The 27068-nt window shown below is 43.1% G+C and overlaps 1 protein-coding gene across 2 annotated transcripts in view; it reads right to left on the bottom strand.

Moving 5' to 3' along the window:
* osbpl3b (oxysterol binding protein-like 3b) overlaps positions 1–27068 on the bottom strand; it is a 57144-nt gene that overhangs the window by 3559 nt on the left and 26517 nt on the right. The window contains exons 4-22 of one of the 2 annotated variants that reach the window (XM_062992379.1): positions 25325–25378; positions 23868–23981; positions 22570–22719; positions 21085–21196; positions 20128–20231; positions 19274–19363; positions 16407–16566; positions 16099–16229; positions 15206–15313; positions 13557–13694; positions 12191–12284; positions 11584–11828; positions 6566–6703; positions 6415–6478; positions 6253–6331; positions 5088–5232; positions 3178–3322; positions 2074–2200; positions 406–528 (exon numbers count right to left, since the gene is read on the bottom strand). In XM_062992379.1, coding sequence (XP_062848449.1) covers positions 406–528; positions 2074–2200; positions 3178–3322; positions 5088–5232; positions 6253–6331; positions 6415–6478; positions 6566–6703; positions 11584–11828; positions 12191–12284; positions 13557–13694; positions 15206–15313; positions 16099–16229; positions 16407–16566; positions 19274–19363; positions 20128–20231; positions 21085–21196; positions 22570–22719; positions 23868–23981; positions 25325–25378 — 2321 coding nt within the window. The remainder of the gene's footprint in view (positions 1–405; positions 529–2073; positions 2201–3177; positions 3323–5087; positions 5233–6252; positions 6332–6414; positions 6479–6565; positions 6704–11583; positions 11829–12190; positions 12285–13556; positions 13695–15205; positions 15314–16098; positions 16230–16406; positions 16567–19273; positions 19364–20127; positions 20232–21084; positions 21197–22569; positions 22720–23867; positions 23982–25324; positions 25379–27068) is intronic. The other variant, XM_062992380.1, reaches the window with a different exon arrangement.

Here is a 27068-nt window from a genome sequence, read left to right as displayed (position 1 = left end):
AAGAGACAGAGACTGGGGATAATGGAGATCAGTGCATGACTCTCCCCATATAAACCCGTCTGGTGCTGGTAAAAAGAAGCGGTCGGTACTGCACACATGTCGGAGGGGGCATCATGTGTTAGTCACGACCCTCCTTGGTCAGGAGTAGAGGTGGAATACGATCAGGGAATTGGATATGACTAGCTTTCTAATTTGAAGAAGTGGTCTCAGAACAAAAGTGGTCGTTTAATGGTTTGGTAAAGATGAATATTAAGCAAAGTTTGGACACAAATCACAAATCTCCTCCTGCTATTTTAGAGGTTTGTGCCTTCGTGTGATCTGTGCCGAGTATATCTGTTATATTTTGTGTGCTTATAATTTACATCGCTGGCGGAGTAATTAGGAAGAACACAAGGTGATTCGTACTGGAAGAACCGAGGCTGATGCTCCATGCTGTTCTCTTCAAGGACTCTGCGTCGGTCTCTCTGTAGCTGTTCTATCCTCTGCTTCTGCACTTCTGCTGCCTCCACGCTCCCCTCCTCCAGTAACCTAAACACACGGACGGTACGTAAAAAAAATAAAAAACACAATTTAAACCTCAAGGTTAATTCGTCCCTGTGTAGCTTGAGGTTGAGGTAGTGCGTCATCTTTCACAGCGTGAAGGTCGTGACTGATGCTACAGGGACAACTTGATGTTAAAATGTGGAATAAAAGCCGCACAGATGGACAATTTAACAAAGAGAAAAAGGAAACACACAGACACACACACACACACACACACACACACACCTTATACTAATATTTTACTCAGGGATGCCCAGAGGTATTATTGACTCTTGGCTTTCTCAGAAATTCGATCTGTAAACTGAATGAGTTTCACTGAGACTTAAAATCCTGAACAAGACTCGAATACAGATGAGCCGCAACCTGCATACAAGCACGACTGAAGCCTGGATTTACTTTAAATTACATCTAGAACATTTATTGTGTAGCGTTTTAGTTGTTAGATAGAAAAATACTCTCTTTAAAGCAAACATTGATACACTATATGGTCAAAAGTATTGGGACACCTTTTCTTATTCTTGGATTTATGTGTTTTATGCCACAACAGTTGCTAACAAGTGTAATAAATCAGTTATAAAGGTAATTATATGCAGTTTACGGAAGATCCTTCCCTGTTCTGGCATGAGCGAGCTCTATAAAGACATTAAGAAAAGCTCCAGTGTTCTGCACAGAACCCTGACCTCAGTCCCACTCAACAGCTCTGGGATGAATTGGAACATCAACTGATCAATCAACTGGGATCTGGGATCAAATTTCCATACTTCAAAGTCTCGTGAGAAGCCTTCTTAGACGAGCAGCTGTTGTTTTAGCTTAATAGATCACATAGATGTCGCTCTAGTTTAATACAGTTTGTTGGGACGGATTGGGACGTCCAACAATCTCATGGTCAGGTGTCCAATTACTTTTGGCCCTATAACGTATTATAATTTTTCCAAGCTGGGAACACTAGGTAAAACTGGCTCGGCTCTTAAAACAAGGTGTCAGGAACATTCCTTTGAGATTTCGGTCATGCTGCAAATCTCCCATTCAACCACATCCCAAAGGTGCTCAACTGGATTCAGATCTGGTGACCGGAGAGGCCATTAAAGTACATCAAATTAACTGTTGTGTTCAGAAAGCCAGCATAAGACGACTTGTGCTTGTCACATGGTGCACTGTAGTACCAAAACGAGCCATGTCCAGCTGTGGCATTCAAATGAAGCTCGGATGGAGTATGCGTTCCCAGTGAATGCCTAGAAATCATTTCCCACACCGTTACACCACCACCAGTCTAAACTGCTGACACAAGGCAGGCTGGGTCCATAGATTAAAGCTAAAATGCCATCTGATTCCCACATTTGGACGCTCAAAGAAGCTTTAAGGGGAAGAAGATTTTCATGTGATGATGATGCAAAAGCAGTGGCACATCAGTGGCTACGAGCCACTGATCGTACGATGCTGGAAAAAATGCATCACAAAGGAAGGTAACAATGTAGAAAAGTGATGCTGTTTGTTTTTGAACGTCTTAATAAAGAGCTTAGAGGGATTTACCGCTGATCCAGTCGTAATCTGGTGTCTGTGGGAGGTAGAAGAGCTTTGGTCTGGAGGTCCAGTTCATTTAGCTCAAGAGCGAACTTGGTGAAGCCGTAGTACTGCTCGTAGTCTGGAGGCATCGGATCTACACGAACAACATCAAGTTTATTACGTTCTTCTCAAATACTTTACTACAGTATATATATATTAACACATTTTCTCCCCATTTTCCCTTCCTTCCGCTGCTGACAGACTCCAGATTTGCTTCTGAGGAGAGCACGCCGCTGCCCACGCCTTTCTTTACACGTGTACAGCCCTCCTCTTCTCGTCCGTGCTTCCTGCACGAGCGTCTCTTCTGCCAATCAGGGTCCTTACACAGCGTATGAAGACCCACTCACCCACATATATTCTGGTCCCTACCCTGCAGATACAGCAGGCAATTATGCCTGCCAGATGGCACCCAGCCGACCGGTGGCAACACCGAGCCTCGAACCCGGGAGTTCAGAAACACGGTGCTGGTGCGTCAGCGGAATATCCCGCTGCGCCACCTGGGCACTCTATATTATATATATTTTCTGTATATTTTAAAGTTAGCAAGCAATTTACTCAAAAACTGTCGCAAAATATAAAAGGTGAGTTCCGATCGCCCCAGTAGTTTCCTAAGAGGTGGCCTACAATCTAGTCACATCCAATTACCCGATCGTATTTTACCTCTACTGCTGTTGACCTTCACTCCTGACCGAGGTCAGGGTGGTTGTGACTAACACACGCCTCCTACGACACATGTGCACTACAGACCGCTTCTTTTCACCCGCACCAGGGTTCATATGGAGATCCGTACTGCACACACAGGGTCACGCACTGATCTCCATTATCCCCCGTCTCTGTGCAGCACCTCGATCCGCCAGCAGAGGTCGTAATTGCAGCAGTTACAAGAAATCTACACTCCTTCCACGGTGGATTAAAATCAAATCCTGAACATGATAAAATGTGCTAAATATTTTTACATCTGTGAACAGTATGTACAGCAGCACAGCCAGCACAGCTATACATACGATAGAGAAGAACACCCGAATGTTGCACGTGTATGTGGACTGCGAATGTACAAACGTTTTCTCTTACTGGTTCTCCAAATGCCCCTTGCGGTGGGCGGGCTGCCACAGTAAATACTTTCGTGCCACTTCCCGAACAGCTTGTGAATGACCTTCCCCTTGTGGTCCATCACGGCTCCCTCCACCTCGTTCACACTCGAGTTCCAGTATTTTGCCTGCAATGCAGACAAACATCAGCACCGTCATTAAGGATCCGAGTCCCGCCTTAAAGATCGACACTGTCTGTCTGCGTAGTTCTGAAACACCACCTTACACGAGATGGGAAACAAACCAATATCCATACGTTCCACATTTACATATATCAGGTCAGTGATAATTAGAAATCAGACGTAAATAAGTGTTCATCATTCGTGCAACACAATGGCTTTGTTTTTTATTTTGAATAGATTGCTATTTTTTTATTTATGTAAGTTTTTTTTAGAAAACACGGACGTCTACGTTTTTATTTATTGAAGTCAGATGTAAATCCGTGTGTTTAGTTTATGGAAAACGGACCCAATATGTTTTTTCTTTTTTTCTTTATGCATTTTCTCCCTTTTTAGCGCGTCCAATTGCCCGATTGCGTCACGCTTCCTCTCCACCAATGCCTATCCCCACTCTGATTGAGGGGAACGAAGCTAACGCACGCCCCCTTCGACACGTGGACAGCAGCCGTATGCATATTATCACCTACACTTTGATGAGTGCAGTGCAGCTCAGCATTGTGTACGGAGAGACACACCCTGAGAGAGAGCACTCTTTTCCCATCTCTGTGCCGGCGCCATCAATCAGCCAGCAGAGGTCGCACCAGTCATGAGAGAGAGACCCCATCCGGCTTAGTCCCGCCCATATCTGAACAACAGGCCAATCGTTGTTCATGTGGCCGTTCAGCCTTAACCGGCAGGCAGAGCTGAGACTCGATACGATGTATTCGAGATCCAGTTCTGGTTCCAGCGTGTGTTTTTACCGCTATGTTTAAGGATTATAATTTAAATCTCAGTTACGGTGCTAAACACACAAGGAAATGCAGAACGGTCACATCTGAAGAATTGCTAGCTAAACTGCAAAAGCAAAAATGACTCCAGCTTTGTAATATCCAAAATAATATCCAACAAGAACAAAGGACAGAAAAACAGTAAATGATGTAATTAGACTCCGAACAAAATAGCAACAGCAAGTTAATATAAAAACCTGCACATTTTTATTGCAACTGTTTTCATGAAAGTTGATAAAATAGTGAAATAATGTTGATGTTTTTACTCTGCCTGCCTGATAACAGCTTATCAATTTGCTGCTAAACAGATAGAAAACTAATATCAAGCGGAATTCAGTTAATTCTGTTGGTTCGGTCCCTCTCATGCACTGCTCCTTGTGTCCAGAAGATGGTGCTGCTGTGCAGAAATCAGCCTTAGCATTTGACCTTGTGTGTGAAGTTGAGCAGAACCACGTCAGCGTGGAAAAGCTGAACAGTGGGAGAAAACACGGCGCTCCCACGTAAGTGTTTAGTTAGCTCTGTTCTAAACACCACGGGTTTTATTCTGTACATTTTAAGCATAATCAAGAGCAGATGGAACGCCTTGTTTGTCATATATACATCTACACATTGTTTACAGTACAAACAATACAAACAAGGAAATTATTTTGCTGTGTATCCCAGATTCCAAAGAAGTCAGAGCACAGAGGCAGCCAATGTACGGCGACCCTGGAGCTCAGAGGGTTATGGTCCTTGCTCAAGGGTCCAACAGTGGCTGCATGGTCCTACTGATCACCCAAAGCTCTACCCACTAGGCTATTTTCTTAGTCGCTGCTTTTATCCAAAGCAACTTTCCAAACATTCGTGAACATTCGTACTATGGCCTAACAATAGCAACTTGGTGGTGGGGTTTGACCCGGCAACCTTCAGATTACTACTCCAGTAACGTGCGTGGCCACTCAGCTCACCTTAATAAAGGTGACTTTACACTGACAGATATCACTGCTGGAGTTCTTAATGAGGATTTCTCCGTAGTGCTCGATCCAGCGCTGACCGCTCAGGATGTTGTGAATGCAGGACGTCACTTTGTTCCACTCGTAATGGTCACCTAGACTGTAAAGATAAAGAAATGTTCGCAAGTTAGCATTGACGTTTACATGCAGACATGCTAACAACGCTACAAATACACATGACTAGTCAGTAAAAGTATTGCGATACCCTTTTAAATGATTGAATTTATGTGAAACTCTTTAAGAAACTTTCCAGAACTCTCTACAGAACTCTTTCCAGAAGTCTATATGGAACTCTTTACAGAACTATTTACAGAACTCCTTCTGGAACTAATTACAGATCTCCTTACAGAACTCGTTACAGAACTCTTTACGGAACTCCTTATGAAACTCCTTACAGAACTCTTTGCGGAACTCCTTACAGAACTCCTTTCGGAATTACAGAACTCTTTACGGAATTCTTTACAGAACTCTTTACAGAACTTTTTACAGAACTATTTACTGAACTCTTGACGGAACTCTATACAGAACTTTTTACTGAACTCTTTACAGAACTCTTGACGGAACTTTTTACAGAACTCTACATAACTCTTTACAGAACTCTTTACGGAACTCTTTACTGAACTCTTTACGGAAATCTACATAACTCTTTACAGAACTCTCTACGGAACTCTTTACAGAACTCTTGACGTAACTGTACAGAACTTGATTACAGAACTCTTTACATAACTCTTTACAGAACTCTTCACAGAACTCTTCACAGAACTCCTTCTGGAACTAATTACAGAACTCTTTACGGAACTCTTTACGGAACTCTTGACAAAACTCTGTGCAGAACTTTTTACAGAACTTTTTACGGAACTCTTTCCAGAACTTTTTACAGAACTCTACAGAACTCTTTATGGAACTCTTTATGGAACTCTTCATGGAACTCTTTATGGAACTCTTTACAGAACTCTTTACAGAACTCTACAGAACTCTCTATGGAACTCTTTACAGAACTCTTGACGTAACTCTGTACAGAACTCTTTACAGAACTCTTTACGGAACTCTTTACGGAACTCTTTACGGAACTCTTTACGGAACTCTTGAAGGATAAGAAAGGTGGTACTGGAACGCTCACCCAGGAAGAACCACATGAGTGGTGCCAACAGGAATGATCTCCATGGACTTTCCCCAGAACTTGTTCTTCCACCTCACGTCTAAAACAGTCACACAAACACCGGGGTCAGTCCAAGACCAGAGCCCAGGTAACCCCTGCCCGCGCTGACCGCTGACCTCTTACCTTGCCAGAAGATGAAGTTTTTAGACTCGGCGTGACACGCAGATATCGGCGGGTGATGGCTGACCTACAGAAAGACAAGAATACGACCAACCTCAAGAATAAAAGCAGAAAGACAAGCTGTGTACATCTGTAATGATGACTAGCGACCTACCTGCTCCCCTATAAAGCGGAGGCCTTTGTCTGGACGCTCGCACTCGTACGTCTCCCCCAGGACGGGGTTGAACGGTTTTCCTCCCGCTCGGTAGTAACTGGAGGCGTAGCCGGACACCGCGAATGTGGCGATGTACACCTACACATTAAGAAATCATTAGAATCGTCACATTCACACTCCAGTTTCGACACGTTTCGAAGGAAACAGTAACGTCAGCGATACCTCGGTCGTTATTTGGTTCTGGATGACACGACAAGTACCGAATACAATGAGTATCAAAATTTAACAGGATTTTCCCATAAGGAATACTGTAAATAATTTTTTATGTGTTCCCAAACCAAAGATGATGCACATTTTTAAGGGTTCCAGTTTGTTTTTCAAAAGTTCAGCACCAATAACGATGGTGAGAAGTAATTTTCTTTTTATTGCTCATTTTTCTAGGACCCCAAAAAAAATAAAAAATACACAAAATGACCACAAAAGCTAGGATAAGACCACAAGTGGACGCGCACTTTACAGAACTCTTTACAGAACTCTTTATGGAACTCTTTCTAAAACTCTTGACAGATCTCTTTACAGAACTCCTTATGGGACTTTTTACAGAACTTTTTACAGAACTCCTTATGGGACTTTTTACAGAACTCTTTACAGATCTCTTCATGGAACTCTTTACAGAACTTTTTGCAGAACTCCTTACGGAACTTTCTAGAACTCTTTACAGAACTTTTTATGGAACTCTTTCTAGAACTCTTTATGGAACTCTTTAAAGAACTCCTTATGGAACTCTTTCTAAAACTCTTTACAGATCTCTTTACAGATCTCTTTACAGATCTCTTTACAGAACTCTTTACGGAACTCCTTATGGGACTTTTTACAGAACTCCTTATGGGACTTTTTACAGAACCCTTTACAGATATCTTTATGGAACTCTTTACAGAACTCTTTACAGAACTTTTTGCAGAACTCCTTACGGAACTTTCTAGAACTCTTTACAGAACTCTTAATGGAACTCTTTCTAGAACTCTTTAAAGAACTCTTTAAAGAACTCTTAATGGAACTCTTTCTAGAACTCTTTCTAGAACTCTTTCTAGAACTCTTTATGGAACTCTTTCTAAAACTTTACAGATCTCTTTATGGAACTCTTTACAGAACTCTTTACAGAACTTTTTGCAGAACTCCTTACGGAACTTTCTAGAATTCTTTAAAGAACTCCTTACGGAACTCTTTCTAGAACTCTTTCTAAAACTCTTTACAGATCTCTTTATGGAACTCTTTACAGAACTTTTTGCAGAACTCTTTACGGAACTCTTTCTAGAACTCTTCACAGATCTCTTTATGGAACTCTTTATATAACTTTTTACAGAACTCCTTACGGAACTCTTTCTAGAACTCTTTATGGAACTCTTTACAGAACTCCTTATGGGACTCTACAGAATTCTTAATGGAACTCAAGACTGCAAGTGGACACGCAGGAGCTACCGCGTGACTAACACATGACCCTTTGTTTCGGCTGGAAAGAGTAGCGAGTCACGAGGCAACCGGCACTGACGAGTTCCAGCTTGTGCGTCGAGTACAAAACAAACGGCGAATACTGCAGGTAGTTGCTGCATCTTCTGCTTCCTGTCCTGTGGTGTGGTTAATTCATAAGGAAGGTCAGCCGTGACGGTACGCTGTTAAATCAGTGGGTCAGAAAGACGGGGTCGTGAGACTTGACCAGTTTTCCGGCGGAGCAGCAAGACAGACAGTTTAAGAACCGCTGCACTTATTTAAATGTCAGCATGAAGACGATTTTACCCAAGCAGCCGGACAGCATCTCGATTAAACGACCCACGACCTTTCAACGAAGTCTGGTCCGGCTTCGGCTTGGCCCCGGGGCGCGGACTTCCCGAAACGGGGACACTTGAGAGCGTTCAGCCTAATCACTTCAGTCATCAGCACTTAAATAGGCAATTTTGCTCGTTCTGAAGCCATTATGCTCACGGCTCTTACGCTCACGCCTTCCTCTCCGATGTGAGGCTGGTAGGAAGGATTATTTACGGGCTGCGAGATGTTTAAAAGCTTCTCTAATGGAGCGCCGGGACGGTGAGGAACGCTTAGATCACTCAACTCCTCTGCCTCCCTTAATACTGACTCTCCGTTACCCCACACGGTCACTCGTAAACACTCCCTGCACTCCAGGCGTCCAGACATTTCAGGGTTTGAAGGAAATGTGCACAAATTCAATCCATTTATTTACAGCTTCTTTTGTATTTAGGCGTCGCCACAGCGGATACAAAAGTCCTATTTTTGTCTATTTTGACTGTGAGCGCACCGAAAAGAAGAGTATGATCAAAAGTATGTGGACACCTAAGCAAAGGCTTGTTGGCCATTTCGAAACTTCATTCCATCCTAATTTGGAGTGCGTCTATGAGAATTTGCGCCCAATCAGTTAAAAGAGGTAAAACACATGCTGGAACCAGAGCTGGGATCTGGAATACATCGTATCAAATCTCAGCTCTGCCTGCCGCCTAAGGCTGAGCGGCCACATGAACAACGATTGGCCTGTTGTTCAGATATGGGCGGGACTAAGCCGGATGGGGTCTCTCTCTCTCATGATTGGTGCAATTACAACCTCTGCTGGCTGATTGATGGCGCCTGCACAGAGATGAGAATAGAGTGCTCTCGGGGTGTGTCTCTCCGTACACAACGCTGAGCTGCACTGCACTCGTCAAAGTGTAGGTGATAAGATGCATACGGCTGCTGCCCACGTGTCGGAGGGGGCGTGGGTTAGCTTCGTTCTTCTCAATCAGAGCGGGGATCGGCATTGGTGGAGAGGAAGCATGACGCAATCGGGCAATTGGACGCACTTACATGGAGAAAAAGAGAAAAAAATGCATAAACAATTTATATATATGTATAAAAGAAACCACAGGAATTAATATCCTAATTCCATGCCATTTTTATTTGGAGTGCATCTGTGAGAATTTGTGCCCAATCAGCGTTCCCGAAGGTTTTTGATGGTTTGATAATCAGATCTCTGTGCAGACCATCGGAGTCCCGATACATCTTTTGTTGTCTTTCAACTGCTCCCGTATTTTAGGGATCACCCTCACACGACCCTCGTATTTCTATCCGGGCTTGGGACCAGCACTGAGAGAGCGCACCGACAAGTATGAACAGTCTGACCAAAAGTATGTGAACACCTATGCAAGGGCTTGTTAACCATTTTGAAACCTCAGGAATATGATCCTGATTCCATTCCATCCTAATTTGGAGTGCGTCTATGAGAATTTGTGCACTTTTAGTTAAAAGAGCGTTTGTTTGATGTGAAGAATCACAATCAGTGTTCCGATGGTTTTGATTGGTTTAATAATCAGACACAACCCTCATATTTCTATCCGGGCTTGGGACCAGCACTGTGAGCGCACCGACAAGTATGAACAGTATGACCAAACTATGTGGACGCCTATGCAAGGGTTTGTTGGCCACAGGCGTTAATATGAAGTTGCCATTTCACCCTTTGTGCAGCCTTAACAGTCCTGAAAATGCATTCCACAATAATTGGGAAGAACCTTCTCAGAAAAGAAAAGCAGCTCTTGTTCTAGCTGAAATGATCACAGAGGTAAAAATGTTTGTTTTTATAAAGGGACGTCCGACAAGCTCATGATCAGGCGTCCAAATACTTTTGGCCATAGACATCTTTTCTGAGAGACAGCGAGACGAACACAATAACGTTCCTCATTTTTATTCCGTCAGCCTTCTAAACGTCACCGGATCCGCTGAACTAACTCAGAATGACGCTGACTCTCCTCTTTAGTCATAGCCAGTGACCGTCAGATGCACTTCGATCAGACGTTGCTTTTAAGGACGAAGCTCCCGTGGTAGGAAATCTGATTAGCTAATGCAAAGTGACGCCGTAACTCAAACGTCCCTCAGATCTCCTCCATGATTTAATAAATCCTAGTACACGGGCATGAGGGGAAGGGCGGCACACAAGTGCATTCTGGGTCTGACACAAACCTCCCTACCCCCATAACATCTCACGTAAAGCCCTCAAAACCAAACTGAAGCTCTTATTACAGACACATTATGAGAAGAACCGATTCAGTGCCTGGAAGAGTTGAAGGTAAAAGAGGACGAGGACGGCCAGTAACAGGATGAATGGATGCAGTCAGAGGATAAAAGGTAATAAGCCTGAAGATTCAAACGGGGCAGGATGTTCTGCAGAAATGACATCCAAATAATAATAAAAAACAAATAATAATAATAAAAAAAACAAATAATAAATAATAAAAATAAAAATAAATAAATATGATAATAATAATAATAACGATAATAATAATCAATAATAATGATAATAAAAAAAAAAAAAAAAAAAAAAAAAAAAAAAGATAATAATAATAATAATAATAATAAAGATAATAATAATAATAATAATAAATAATAATGATAATAAATAATAATAATAATAATAATGATAATAATAATAAATAATAATAATAAAAATGATAATAATGAAAATTTTTTTCTTTAATTATAATAATAATAATGTTAATATAATATTAATAATAATAATAATTGTAATATTAATAATATACAAATAATACAATTAATAATAATAATGATAAAGTACTACTACTACTAATAATAGCAATATAATTAATTAATGATAATAAAAACAAAATAATAACAATAATAATAAAAAACAATGTTAATAAACTAATAATTATTATATAACAATAATAATAAAATAATCCAAAATAAAATAATAATAACAAAATACTACTACTGCTAACAACAACAATAATAAATATAATTAATAAAATAATAAGAAAACAAAAATAATAATAACAATAATAATAATACTAACATTAATAAAACATATAATAATAATAATAATAATGATAATAACAATAAACAATAACAACAATAAACAATAACAACAATAATAATAATAAACAACAACAACAACAAAACAACAACAATAATAATAATAATAATAATAATAATAAATAAGAAGATGAGAGTAAATCTTTTACCATGCGTTCGAACGGGTCCTGTGTGTTGGCGGCCCGGTCGAGCAGCTCGCTGTACTCCAGCTCCTCACACAGTCTCTGCAGGGTGTTGAGCGGCTCGTTCAGCTGCACCGGCATGGCCACCTTGGACAGGTCCTTCCCTATATTGTTCCTCAGGATGTTCCACAGACTGATGTTACTGGTGTTAGGACTCGGTGAGGGGAGCAGGGAGCGGCGCTTTGCTTTATAAGAGCCGTTCTCAACACAATCTGAGAATAAATAAATAAATCAATAAATAAACTGTTCTGTCTAAAGTAATAAAACACCAGTAACTAAACTTAATCTGGCCAAAAGTATGTGGACGCCTGACCGAGGACTTGTTGGGCATTTTGAAACCATAGGAATATGCTAATTCCATTCCATCCTAATTTGGAGGGCGTCTATGAGAATTTGTGCCCATTCAGTTAAAAGAGGACCTGCACTGAGAGCGCACTTAATCTTTTGCAAAGAGGAACGATCATTCTAGAACAGTCGTCGTATATTTAGCGCTGTAGTGTGAATGTTTTCTTTATGACGGGGCTCGTTCTGGTTGGTCAGAACCTCTGGGCTGGTCTGAGATCTGAATACACACCTGAATGGAGTCTGTCGTTCTGGGCCTCGCTGGTGTAGTTCTCCACCGAGACGTTGTCGCTGATATCGCTGATGTACGAGTCGTCGTCCGAGGGCTGACGGGAGAGAGGACACGCCTTTATTGTACACCGATCAGTCATAACATTAAAACCACCTCCTTGTTTCTACACACACTGTCCATTTTATCAGCTCCACTTACCATATAGAAGCACTTTGTAGTTCTACAATTACTGACTGTAGTCCATCTGTTTCTCTGCATGCTTCAATGGTCAGGACCCCCACAGGACCACCACAGAGCAGGTATTATTTAGGTGGTGGATCATTCTCAGCACTGCAGTGACACTGACATGGTGGTGGTGTGTTAGTGTGTGTTGTGCTGGTATGAGTGGATCAGACACAGCAGCACTGCTGGAGTTTTTAAACACCGTGTCCACTCACTGTCCACTCTATTAGACACTCCTACCTAGTCGGTCCACCTTGTAGATGTAAAGTCAGAGACGATCGCTCATCTATTGCTGCTGTTTGAGTCGGTCATCTTCTAGACCTTCATCAGTGGTCACAGTACGCTGCCCACGGGGCGCTGTTGGCTGGGTGTTTTTGGTTGGTGGACTATTCTCAGTCCAGCAGTGACAGTGAGGTGTTTAAAAACTCCAGCACAACACACACTAACACACCACCACCATGTCAGTGTCACTGCAGTGCTGAGAATCATCCACCACCTAAATAATACCTGCTCTGTGGTGGTCCTGTGGGGGTCCTGACCATTGAAGAACAGCATGAAAGGGGGCTAACAAAGCATGCAGAGAAACAGATGGACTACAGTCAGTAATTGTAGAACTACAAAGTGCTTCTATATGGTAAGTGGAGCTGATCAGTGTATATATATGATAATATATATAGAGGTCATGTTCTTAGCATCCCTTCTGCTCCAACCATTAATACTAGTGCAGAAATGAGTCATGGAGGAACTAGAGAGGACGAGAGGGACGAGAACCCTCCAGAGATGGAGATAAACGTTCACTTGGTGCTTCAGGGAGGTGATTTTTTTAGGCACAAGCAATTTGCTCCATTTTCACATTAATTCTGCTACTGGAGCTGCTCGGACTTGCCTAGTAAAAGCAAAATAAGTCAAACTGTGATATAATTAATTGGGGAATTGGATGAAACTAGATTAGGAGGAAAACTGGGGAAACAATGCATCATGTAGCTTAAAAAATAAAGAAACTGTCATGCGTCCATAGCACAGAGGGGGCAGTGAAGGTGGGGTGAAAAACTGTCAAGCTGTACAGGAAATATTACAGGGTGGTGAAGTGCAGGTAACAAAACTGTGTACCTGCGACAGAGTGACCATTAATGTCGGTCCGTACCTCGTTCTCAGAGGAGCTCGCTGACAGCAGGACCTCCTGTGCGTCGAAGAATTCGGACAGGGACTCGGCGATGGACGCTCGACTCTCGTTGGACGCCTGGTGGACCAGGTGACGGGAGCACTCGGTGGAGTCCTGCTTCTGTACGAACAAGGAACGCAGATAAATATACACACACTTTATCGGTCATTAACATCTACATGCATGCTCAGTGGGACTGGATGAGGACATTTAGTCGGGGAAATCGAGAGAACAGTGGGGGAAGTGAAGCTCTTCAGTTCTGAACTCTCAGCGAGTTGTTATTTTCTCAACATAATAACCTCGGATAACCCCGGATTTTTTAATAGACTGTGCAGGCCTGAATACTAAACCTGCGACCTTCTCTACACATCCGTCTGAACTTCACTGAACAGAAGATCGATGAGCTGGAGTAAACATTGACCTGTGTTAGACGTACCAGATGAAATAGCCACAGAATACTGATGGACCTGCTACACAAGAGCTGCTTCAGTAGAGAGGATTCTGATAACACATGGAGCTCATAATCAGATTATTTACACGCTCTACTAATACAGAGATACATCCGTGTACCGAAAACATTTAAACTCTCCCTGACGCCCCAATTCCCAAATAAACCACACTCGTATAATTACACCTTTATACAGATTAAACATCAACCAGAATTTATTTACATTTAAAAGGAACTCTGTTGGTTGCTCCGCATTGATTCGTCCGCCGAAATGTCGTGCCGCACTGAATGCTGGGATTGATCTTAAGCGCTGAGGAGGCGTCGGACGCTCCCTCGTTATTCGGTCAGATCATCACTCAGAATTAAGACACCTCACCAGGAGCATTTTAAGGGATCTAAGAATTTAGACATGCCCTCTTCTCAAGAGTGTAGGATGATGGGAAATGTGTCTGGTTTTCAGACAGACCCGATGTGTGTTGTTTTACTGCTGCAGACCTCCACCTGCACCAGACAGGTTCACACGGAGACCCGCATCGCGCACGGAGAGTCACGCACCGATCTCCGTTATCCCCCGTCTCTGTGCAGCACCGTCGATCAGCCAGCAGGGGTCGTAATCGCAGCAGCTAGTAGGAAGGAATCCCTTCTGGTAAGAGTTCAACATGTTTGATCTTTAATCTGATATAAAGTGATGTTTTTTCCTGCAGTTCCTTTTGATTTTTCCAGTACAGAAATGCTTAGAACAGACGACCGCACACTACTGAATGATTCATGATTCATTCCTGCTGTATGAATCAGACTTTCTGAGCAGATTTGGAGAAGATAACAACAGCCAGGAGCGGCGGAAAGACCGAGTAAAATCTCGCTTCTGTTTTTGTCTGTACAGATGAACTCCTCTCAGTGTTTCTGTTATAAACAAAAGGGTTTAAATTGTGTAGATCAAGGGTCACAGTTTCCATTTGAGTAAAAAAACAGTACGGGTGTTTTTAAACAGCTGACGTGGTGCTTATATATCATTATTTTTTGCCACATTTGGCTGTTATACGCTACGTCTGGACAACGGCCGCCCTTCTGAGAAGCTTCTCACATAAGTAGTGTGTCTGTGTGTGGGAATTTGTGTACGTTCAGTGAAAAGGCGATAGTAGAAGAGCATAACAGAGGGGCGGTGGTGATTTTCCACACCCACCTGAAGCGAAGCGGCGCTGAAGTTTGTAACCACGGCGGGTTCTGAGATGCGCGACTCACTGTGGATCCTGCAGAGGCGCTCTCTCAGATCCGAGTTCTGCGCTAAAGCCTGCGGAAGCAAGAGAAGAAGCAAGCGGCGTAAGCACAGCCGGGCGCACAAGCATGAGCGTGCACACACACACACACACACACACAAGTTCATTAAGTGTTAGATGTGTGAAGCCTCGTGCGTGGAGTAGGAACAGCAAAGCTTGTGGTTAGTGCAGAGCATGAGGTTATAAAGAGAAGATCAAGAGCTTGCTGAAGAGAAAAAGTGTGTGTGTGTGTGTGTGTGTTTGTATGTATGTGTATGTATGTGTGTGTGTGTGTGTGTGTGTGTGTGTGTATCTGTGTGTATATGTGTGTATACGGGTGTATGTATGTGTATGTATGTGTGTGTGTGTGTGTGTGTATCTGTGTGTATACGGTTGTTTGTATGTATGTGTGTGTGTGTGTGTATGTTTGTATCTGTGTGTATATGTGTGTATACGGGTGTATGTAAGTGTGTGTGTGTGTATGTTTGTATCTGTGTGTATATGTGTGTATGTGTATGTATGTGTGTATGTGTATGTATGTGTGTATGTGTATGTATGTGTGTGTGTGTAAGACCTACAGAAGCCAGAGCGCTCTTTAATCCCAGTAGTTGTGTTGATGTGTGTGTATATGTGTGTGTGTGTGTGTGTGTGTGTGTGTGTATATGTGTGTGTGTATATGTGTGTGTGTGTGTGTGTGTGTGTAGGACCTACAGAAGCCAGAGCGCTCTTTAATCCCAGTAGTTGTGTTGATGTGTGTGTGTGTGTATGTGTGTGTGTGTGTGTGTATATATGTGTGTGTGTGTGTGTGTGTAGGACCTACAGAAGCCAGAGCGCTCTTTAATCCCAGTAGTTGTGTTGATGGAGAGACGCAGCTCTCCTGATCCATCATCACTCTCAGCTTCTCCTTCTCTGTGCTCAGCGAGCCGAGGGCCGACTTCAGACCGGCGTGCACTGGAATCACAAACGGGTTCGAATCCCTTCATAGTGTACGTAGGAGGATGAAATACCATCAGGGAATTGGATACAACTAAATTGGGTCTCCATTTCCCCCTGTTTATTATTTGTATAACTCAGAACTGAACTAACACTATATTCTGTATGTTTGGGGGCGTGTTCGCTGGTACTTACAGCTGCCGGCGACCCGGCAGAAGTCCTCCTGCAGTTTGGACACGTCGATGGGCAGGTCCAGCGGCTCCGGGTAGCTCTTCTCGTCGACCAGGTCGGCGGAGGACAGGTTGGGATTGGACGCGTGGAGGCGCACGGATCCGGACGAGATGCAGCTGGGAACCTGAGACGGGTGGAAGAACACACAACGATCACGACAGAACTATTTTGTTTGGCAGAGGGGTCACGGAGTAACCTGTCGTTCTCTGATTGCGCTCCAGGTGGAAGGTTTTCTATAGATGTCGCGGCTTCTCGCTGTTTTATTTGTCTCTTTCTCTTGATGACGGGATGCCGGACTGTTCGGTTCACTCCGGTTTTAGCCGACGCAGAACATCAGCATTCTGTTGTGTTCTGGGAACACGCCCGGGTGTTTCGGGGTTTAGGGCCTTGCGAGGAACACACCGGGAAAGCTGAACGCCCCAGTTGTGTCACGACACCACAGAGAGATTGGTAAGGGGGTCCAGGTGGTGCAAGTCTGTCACAAATTGTGCCATCCAGCTCTCATTCCTGCGCTAGCCCTGTTCTAACCCCCACTCTCCGTCGTGGGTTGCGGACGTTGTATTGTTTTCCTTTATTCCTTCATTACTTTGTATTTATTAATTGGACTGTAATTTCTTCTCTAATAGGAGTGTGGGGATTTGCATCGCTCTCTCCCCTTTGAGTCATGTCCTTCCCCTTTACATTACTGGTCTGCTAGAACACAGACTGCTTTTTATCCAAAGCCACTTACAATTATGACCGAATCCATTTAGAATCCATTTCAATTGAGGTTTAAGGGCCTTGCTCAGGGGCCCAACAGTGGCGACTTGGCGGCAACAGGGCTTAAACCCTCAACCTTTTGATTGCTAGTCAAGCACCTGTTAATACTGGACACACAGATGTTTTGTTGGTAACAGGTGTTTAAAATCAATTATATAAAATAAAGTATGTTTTTAACTTTTTGTAAATAGTTTGGGGAAGGACCCTTGCTGTTCTCGCATGACAGGCTTTCCCGAGCTCAGTGGCTTCAGCGGCCTTGAGCGGAGTCTTGACTGCGACCCCATGGACACCACTGGCGTGACACGGTCATGTTGGCATGGTATTTGGCACCAGACCTTCTCATCCAACTAGTTTATAATTAGGCGTCTACTTACTGTTGGCCAAACGGTGCCAACATGCTATAAACTGCATACATCAGACCAATATGAAGGATTCTTATGATCAGAGGTATCTCAGTAGCCCTACTGGGCACCAGTGCCATTCAGTGCTGCACCTTAACGCATGGTCAGTGCCCGTAGCGGGGCGGAGTGCACTAGAACCCCATTTGAAGAATTCGGCTGCATATTTTTACACAGTAGCATTTTTGAGCCTATAAAAAGAACTCATTCATTTCAACACTAAAAGGTCGGGAAGGCACAGACGCACGCCACGCCCATCTCGTGCCCGACAATGCTACTTCTCTCTTCCGCCCACTCACAAGTCTATCAGAAGATCTGTGGGCCGTGGACTCCTGCGTGTGAACCTCTCATCCGGCCTTTTAGCTTCTAAAAGAAAATCTGACCCCTCGGCTTTGAAAAGCACTTTGATCAGTAAAAGTCGGGACGTTTTTAATGCTTAATAATAATTATAATAATAATTCCAGTAAAGATCGTTCAGTGTGACGCTATTTACCACAAGAGGCAATAAAATAACGACCCTGACAGGATTATTCACATTACAGAATTATTTATCATACATATTTATATATTATAAAAATCACACAATTCAGAGCAAAATGATGTTTTAGCATTTATTGCTAATATAAATGTTTTTGTGAATATCAGACAATATAAACTTTAATGTTACAAAAATATAAAGATGTTAGAAGGTTTTTCATATTCTGACATCCATCATTCATCAATCAATTTGTTCATCTATCCATTCATCCATCCAACCAACCATTCATTTATTTAACCAACCATCCATCCATCCAATTGTCTGTCCATCCAACCAACCGTCCCCCATCCATAAAACCATTTATTTAACCATCTATCCATTCATCTATCCACCCAACAGTCTGTCCATCCATACAACCAACCGTCCATCCAACCATCCAACAAATCGTCCATCTGTCCACCCAACCGTTCACTCACTTAACTAACCATCCATCCATCCAATTGTCCGTCCGTCCATCCATACAACCAACCGTCCATCCAACCATCCAACAAATCGTACATCCGTCCAACCAACCGTCTGTCCGCCCATCCATCTATTCAACCAAGCATCTATCCATCCAACCAACCAACCATTTGTCAGTTCGTCTATCCATCCGTTCATCCTTTCATACATAAATCCATTCGTCCATCCATCTATTCATTCATCCATCCATAAAACAATCCATCCATCCGTCCGCCCATCCATCCATTCAACCATAAAACCATTTATCCAGCCATCTATCTATTCATCTATCCAACAAACAGTCCATCCATCCTTTCAATTGTCCGTCTGTCCATCCATACAACCAACCATCCATTCATTCAACCAACGTCCATCCAACCATCCAACAAATCGTCCATCCATCCAACTAACTGTCTGTCCGTCCAACCGTCCATTCAACCAACCAACCATTTGTCAGTTCGTCTATCTATCCGTTCATCCTTTCATACATAAATCTGTCCGTCCGTCCATGCAACTATCCAACCATCAATCCATATCCATCATTCATCCATAATTTATTTATCTATTCATTCTTACATTCATCCAAGATAAAAATATAGATAGAAAAACTTTATACAAATCATTACTTAAATATGAATTCAATATGAATTTAATATTTTGTTTGTTAGGTTTATGTTCACAGTTATATTTAATACCTGCAGAGTTGTTTTGTTGTCCTTGAAGTGTTTGGAGCGCCATTTTCTGGGAGGCCGCTTCTCTTTTTTAGGGCTGTCGCATGCCAAAGCCTACAAACACGGAGACGTTAACGTTAACACGGGGGAACAGGTTCAGACGCCATAAAGGAATAACGGTAATACTGTACTGCTGACGATTAAAGCTACAGTGAGAAATACAAACACTATTTCCAGAAGTACCTGTGACCTTTATTTAACTAATAAAAGTACTATATTGGCACCTAGGTGGCGCTCTGGGATATTCTGCTACGAGTACAATCGGCGGTACAGACGGGGCAGCGGGCACTGGTCTGTTGGGTGGGAAAAGACGGGACTAAAAAGTGGGCGGGGCCTTTGACACTGTGTAAGAACCCTGGTTAGTAGCCCGAGGCACCTGTACAGAAGTGGAGGAACGTGGAGATCAGCGTTACGGGCGAATAAGAAGGGGTCGATGGAGCCGACCGGATGGAGTCAGAGGGAGGGCATGTCAGGTGTCCCTCCTCGTACACCATCGGGGTCTCCAGCAGAGGAAGAGGAACTAGCCATGACTGAAGTGGAATAAAATAAGAGGAAATAGTACACAAGTAGATCTGCAGAACACATCCTCACAGGTAATCTACACGCTCCGCCAGCTCGTTACAAAAAATCGTGCAAACGGGGGACGGTTCTCTGAACAGCACCAGGGTTCTAAGCAGTCTGAGTGGAACCAGTTCAAGCTCCGCAAGGGTTCAGTGTCATGATGAAGAATTCCAAGACCCCCCCCCAAACCCACCCACCCATACACACATCCATTAATTTATAAATGTTTTAACTCATCGTGAAACGAGAGGCGTTACCTGCAGGGCGCTGATGGCGGGAGCGGAGTAGGTGCGGTGCAGAACCTCCATACTCCTCAGCAGGTGATTCAGCTCCAGTAGATGCGTCTCACATTCAGAGAGTTCTGAAAAGAATATAGAAATAATATAAATACAGACAGAAGAAGAGACATAAAATAAGAATATATACAAAAACATAATCGGTGGGTAGCACTGACGCCTTACAGCGACAAGGTCCTGGGATTGATTCCCAGGTGGAGCGGTCCGGGTCCTTTCTGTGTGGAGTTTGCATGTTCTCCCCATGTCTGCGCGGGGTTTCCTCCGGGTGCTAACGTAAAATAAAGGTAACAGGCGGCACCGTGGCTGGGTGGGTAGTGCTGTCGCCTTTCAGCAAGAAGGTCCTGGGTTCGATTCCCAGCTAGAGCGGTCGAAGCCTTTCTGTGTGAAGTTTGCATGTTCTCCCCGTGTCTGTGCGGGGTTTTCTGCGGGTTCTCCGGTTTTCCCTCCACAGTACAAAGCAGTGGCAGCTCAGTGTTTAAATGACTGGACCAGTAATCTTAAGGTTGCCAGTTCAAGCCCCACATTCACCAAGTTAACACTGTTGGGCCCCTGAGCGAGGCCCTTAACCCTCAATTGCTCACATTGTATTCAGTGATAATTGTAAGTCGCTTTGAGCAGTCCTGGTCCTTCCTGTGTGCAGTCTGCATGTTCTCCTCGTGTCCGTGTGGGTTTGGAGATACTAAATTGCCCAAAGTGTGTGTGTGTGTGTGTGTGTTTGCCCTGTGATGGACTGGTGACCCGTCCGGAGTGTTTCCAACCTTTCGCACACTGACTCGTACCCACCGTGACCCTGACCAGGATGAAGTGGTGGTAAAGCAGACAATGAATGAATAAGCATATTAGAAGTCTAAGGGAGCGTCACACCAACATCTCAGACCTGGACTTTGTCATTTGGAGCTCGGGAACTGACGTACGCACCTTTGGAACACTTGTCCACTTCGTTGGAGGACTGGAGCCAGGCGGCGACCTTGGCCTGACCGGTGAAGGTGAACGGCGAGTGAAGGGACGACTGCTTCACCAGAGACGCTTGCTGGATGAGGACAAGAAGACGTAAACAAACAGTCGTAAAAATGTCGGTCTTTAATGATTTCTGCAACTGTTCTGTTCTGAAATATGCGCTGGTACATCACTGCGGAGCTGTCGACCCGACCGGGCGTCCACAGGAGGATAAAGGAATTTATCCTTGGGGGTTTAATAAAGGAAGGGTCGGATGAGGTCTGTTCCCGCTGCCAAAACTGGTCCGGAACCCTGCATAGGTCTGGGGAGGGGGTCACATGGAGCTTAGCGTGGCTCTCCGTACACGATACAGCTCTTCAAGGGAACGTAAAAAGCGGGCGCAGATCGGACTCGTGTCGGAGGAGTGCAGATCAGGGCTCGGATCAAGGTTGTGCAAGCAGCAGCGGATTCACAACTGGGAACTGGACATGACTAAATTGGGAGATAAAATGTGGAAGTTTTATTTTTATTCCCAAGTAGCTGCTTTTATGAATTTTTTTTTTATTTGGACAAACAAGATTTGGCACTGTTTTTACACCAGGGCAGTGGTAGCTCTGTGGTTAGGGTACTGGACTAGTAAACAGATGGTTGCTGGTTCAAGCCCCACCACACTCAATTTACCACAGTTGGGCCCCTGAGCGAGGCCCTTAACTCTCAATTGCTCAAATTGTGTTCAGTCATAATTGTAAGTCGCTTTGGATAAAAGCGTCCGCTAAATGCCACAAATGTAAATATACACCCTCCTTGCCTTTCCCTTCCTTTGGTCAATCGTGTCTGTGCGGACGCCCGACCGGCTGGTAGCATCGCCGACATTCGAACACTGGATCCCCAGATCTCAGCAGTAAAGGGCAACACACAAAAATAATCAATAACAGAGAAGGAAACAGTTGCAGAAACGATTAAACTACCGATAATGTTATTACAGTCTCATCTTATCTTACACTATATACACTATATGGCCAAAAGTATTCGGACGCCTGACCGTGAGACTGTCGGACGAACTGTATTAAAACAGAGCGACGTCTGTGTGACTCTTTTGTGTGTCTGTGGGAATTTGTGCCCATTCAATCAAAACAAGACATAAAAGCATTTTTAATTTGTACGGCTGGGCACTGATTGATCAGTCGATGTTCCGGTTCATCCCAGAGCTGGTGGGTGGAGCTGAGGTCAGGGCTCTGTGCGGGACACTGGTCTTGCTGGATGCTGACAGGGCCTTCCCTAAACTGTTCCTGCAAAGCTGGAACCACATATTTGTCTTTAAATTACACCTGTTAGCAACTGTAGTGGCGGAAACACATGAATGTGATAGTTAGAAGTGGTGTCCCGATACTTTTGTCCATAACTGTGATGAACCAGTGGTGGTGAAGGCGAGTGGTCACTGAGAGGTGGGAGGTGGACGTGACCTACCTTCCTGGCGGCCTGGTTCTCGGGGGTTGATGGGTAGTGGGGGCTGAAGAGCGGTTTCTCAGGGGGCAGCATGGCGATCTCGTTCTGTCTGTAGAGTCGGTGGTGCCGCAGTTTACAGACCCACTCGTCAAACGAATCCTGAGACTTGATCTGCACACGGAGAGACACAAACACAAACATGTCAGCTCTGCTACCGGGTGGCTGGGCGCCCCCTGGCGGGCACGATCGGCGGTGCAGACGGAGCAGCAGACAAAATAATCCACTAGTCTGCTTGGTGGGAAAAGACGGGCCTAAAAAGTGGGCGGGGCAATGTGTAAGGACCCTGGTTAATAGTCTGTACAGAAGTGGAGGAACGTGGAGATCAGAGCATGACTCTCCATGTGCGAGACCGACCTCACACACTGTCTTTAATAAAGTATCTGTCTGTCTGCCTGTCTGTCTGTCTATCTATCTCACTGTCTGTCTATCTGTCTATATGTATGTCTGTCTATATATATATATGTCTGTCTGTCTATCTATCTGTCTGTCTATCTGTCTGCCTATCTGTCTATATGTATGTCTGTATCTATATATGTCTGTCTGTCTATCTGTCTGACTATCCGTCTGTCTGTCTATCTGACTGTCTGTCTGTCTATCTGTCTATCTATCTGACTGTCAATCTATCTGTCCGTCCGTCTATCTATCTATCTATCTATCTATCTATCTATCTATCTATCTATCTATCTATCTATCTATCTATCTATCTATCTATCTATCCATCTATCTGTCTGTCTGTCTGTCTATCTATCTAACTGTATGCCTGCCTGTCTGTCTGTCTGTCTGTCTGTCTGTCTGTCTGTCTGTCTGTCTGTCTGACTGCACCGATCCACCAAAGTACGGGCGAATAAGAAGCGGGTGTATCAGAGCGAGGGCGTGTCAGGAGAACATACCCTCCTCATACACCATCGGGGTCTCCAGCAAAAGAGGAGTAATTGGGTATGACTAAACTCAGAATAAATGTGGTAATTCCCTTCCTGACGCGACCCTCTTTGGGACCAGCACAGTTTGGGACAGAGTGCAGTTTGGGCCACCCCCCCGCTTGGACATTGGTCAATCGTGTCCGTGCAGACGTCCGACTGGCCGATAGCACAGCCGGAATTCGAACCCTATACATAATCTACTGAGTAATACCACTGTATTCAGACTAGTGTGTATTTTGTCTGCTGAACTGTCCGCACTGCCAGTCGTGCCCGCTAGGGGGCGCCCAGCCGACCGGAACGTCCAGATACACCACCCGGTTCTGTACGTCTCTGAGGTACCTTGAGGTGGTAGATGTTCTCCTCGGCGTCCAGGTCGATGCACTTGGATTTCTTCTTGATGGCCATGACAGACAGACCCACGTCGATGCAGCCGTGCAGCTTCCCCTTCTCCATCTTCAAACACAGCGTTCGTTCTGTTAATCACCCGGCCATGAGCCGACACGACTAAACGCGCTGAAGGTTATTGGTTCAAGTCCCACCAATCTTCAAAAAGTTTCCTCACTTTGGTTATAAGCGGTGAGGGAGAGTCAGAGTTCTTTCAAATGACTCGGACTCAACTCATAAATGACTCGTAAACAACAAGAGTCTCTAGCGTCAGCATGTGTTACCATTAGTAACGTGTGACGATTATATATAAATATATAATTATTATTATTATAAATATTCTGCTCTCTAATAATAATAATAATTAATAACGCTCTGGCCGTCTTAACCCACAACACACACAATGTGTAAATGTTCCAGCCAGCTTCCGGTGTAGTGATGAAGCGTAGTGCACTTCACAGGAACAACCGGGGGGAATGGAACGCTCCTACAGAATCGGTGCTAATGGTTGTAAGACGCTTTCTGAACCAATCAGAGCTTCTGATTGTAATTGTTAGTAAGAAATGCTGTTATTTGCATTTATTCGGTTTGCGTCACACAGATGACGTGGTAATGAAACGCTCGATCGGCTTTCTAACCACTTCCTGTTTTACTTCACGACCGGGAAAAGTTTGGAGGTTTTTAATTATAAGCACATTTACAAAATAACGGATTCTGTTCCTAATGGGACACACGCTTATAAATGTAATAGCATCTGGAAGAACAGAAGCTAAGGTAAGCAGCGGTTATGATTGTTTTTGCTGTGTTTGGGATTTTGGCCGCTGTGCCGTGATTTATCGAGCGCTTTTGTTCTGTAATGAAAACAAAACGTATCAGTTGAAGCTTTTAACTGGAACCTTCTTGTTACAGAAATTACATTCATTTACACAATGAGGAGGAAAGTAAAGACACGAAGTAAAACGGCTAAATACACTCGCTAATCTGTTGTTGTTTTTATCTGAACTCACAGATTATTTCTTTATTTCTACGCTACATTTATAATCTATGTTTTGTGTAGATTATATTGACTCGTGACTCGACTCGGACTTGTATTTTGTGACTTGTGAACGTCTCTGGGAGGAGGAATCGGTCGTATCTGAGAGACTGAGAGACGCTTATAGTCCGGATTTAGCTCAGTCTGATTTCCACCTTTTTGGACGCCCAAAGAAGCTTTAAGACCTGCGTTTAAAGGCTGGTAGAGATTGGATGAAAGCAAACGACGAGATGAAACCTGATGAAGTGCAGACAGGGAGCGAGGGAAGAACCGGAAACGTGATCGAGCAAGGACCGCCGCAGGGAACCGCCGCAGGGACCACCAACGGTGCTGCACGAGGGGAAGTGATTAATGAGCCACCGATGGCCTTTATACTCACGTCAGCCGAGCACTTGGCGTATTTCAGGATCCCCTTCTCCAAAAAGAAGTACCTCTGTCAAGAGAATAAAGAAATACAATATTCAGTCAAATTTATATACAGTACATGGTCAAAAGTATTGGGACACCCCTTCTAATTCTTATATTAGTGGTAATGAAATTAATTTCTGGGATTAATAAAGTATCTGCCTGCCTGCCTGCCTGCCTGTCTGTCTGTCTGTCTGCCTGTCTATCTATCTGCCTGTCTGTCTGTCTGTGTGACACACTGTACTTCTTGTGAGAATCTTTAGTGTTTGTTTTTTAAATGGGACGTCAGGCGTCCAAATACTTTTGACCACACAGTGTACATATTTAAGTCCGCCGTTCTGTCTCGTGCTCTTGGTGTATTTTTTATATTTCACTATGTTCCTGGACGGCGGTCGTTTAAACGCTCATGACTGGATTTTCACAGCAACAGTGAAGATGTGCTTTTATTTATTTCATTTCCCACATGCTGCAGGTCTAATTATAATCACTCACATCGCTGTGGGTTCAGCTGCCAAACCTGCCAGAATGACACGCCCGCCGCTGCCTGAGATAGAGCGGTAGGGTTAGAAAGGACCTCCAACACCAAACCCAACACACACACACCCGAGTCTGTTCAGGAACCAGACACTTCTGAGACGCTACTTCCTCCAGGGCTGTCAGACAACTGAACCATCGAAATGATCCGGCTAATCCACGACACACCCTCACACCACGCCCTCATGCTACACCCTCACGAGTTATCCACGACACGCCCTCATGATACACCGACCTTTAACCTAAACCTGCAGTACAGCATCTACACCCATCATCAACATTACAGCTCTTCATAACCTCACTCTGTCCTACCCTATTCCCTACAAACTTACTTAGATTTAGTTACACTGAAGTATTATTATTATTTTAAATTAAATTTTATTATTATTATTACATTATTATTACTAATATTATTATTATTAGATTATTATTATTACATTATTATTATTGTTATCATCATTATTAATATTATTATTATTATATTAATATTATTACATCATTATTATTATTATTATTAATTATTATTATTATCATTATTATTAATATCATTATTATTATATTAATATTATTACATTATTATTATTATTATTATTAATTATTATTATTATCATTATCATTATCAATCATTATCATTATTATTATTATTATTATATTAATACTATTATTATTATTATATTAATATTATTACATTATTATTATTATTATCAATTATTATTATAATTTATTATTATTAATTATTATTATTACATCATTATTATCATCATTATTATTATTAATTATTGTTTTATTATTATTATTACGTTATTATTATTATTATTATTATTATAATTATAATTGTATTATTATTATTACTAACATTATTATTATTAATTATTATTATTAATACTGCCATTATTATTATTATTATTACATTGTTATAGTTATGTAATTATTGTAGTGTAGGTTACCAACTGGAAGGTTGTGGGTTCAAGTCCTCCCTCTGCCATACAGTAATTGTTAAGCCCATTAGTAAAAAATCACGAGGGACAGGGGACTTGCTCAGGGGCCCAACAGGGGCTACATGTCAGATTGGTAATTCAAACCCTCGACTTTTTATTTAACAGCCCAGAGCTACACCCACCCACCCAGCTCCCCTGTCCCGTGCTGTGGGCATTATTATTTACCCCCAGCATCAGTAATATTTC

This window comes from Trichomycterus rosablanca, chromosome 3 (assembly GCF_030014385.1).
Source record: "Trichomycterus rosablanca isolate fTriRos1 chromosome 3, fTriRos1.hap1, whole genome shotgun sequence".
Classification (NCBI taxonomy): domain Eukaryota; kingdom Metazoa; phylum Chordata; class Actinopteri; order Siluriformes; family Trichomycteridae; genus Trichomycterus; species Trichomycterus rosablanca.
This window is presented reverse-complemented; position numbering and strand designations above follow the sequence as displayed.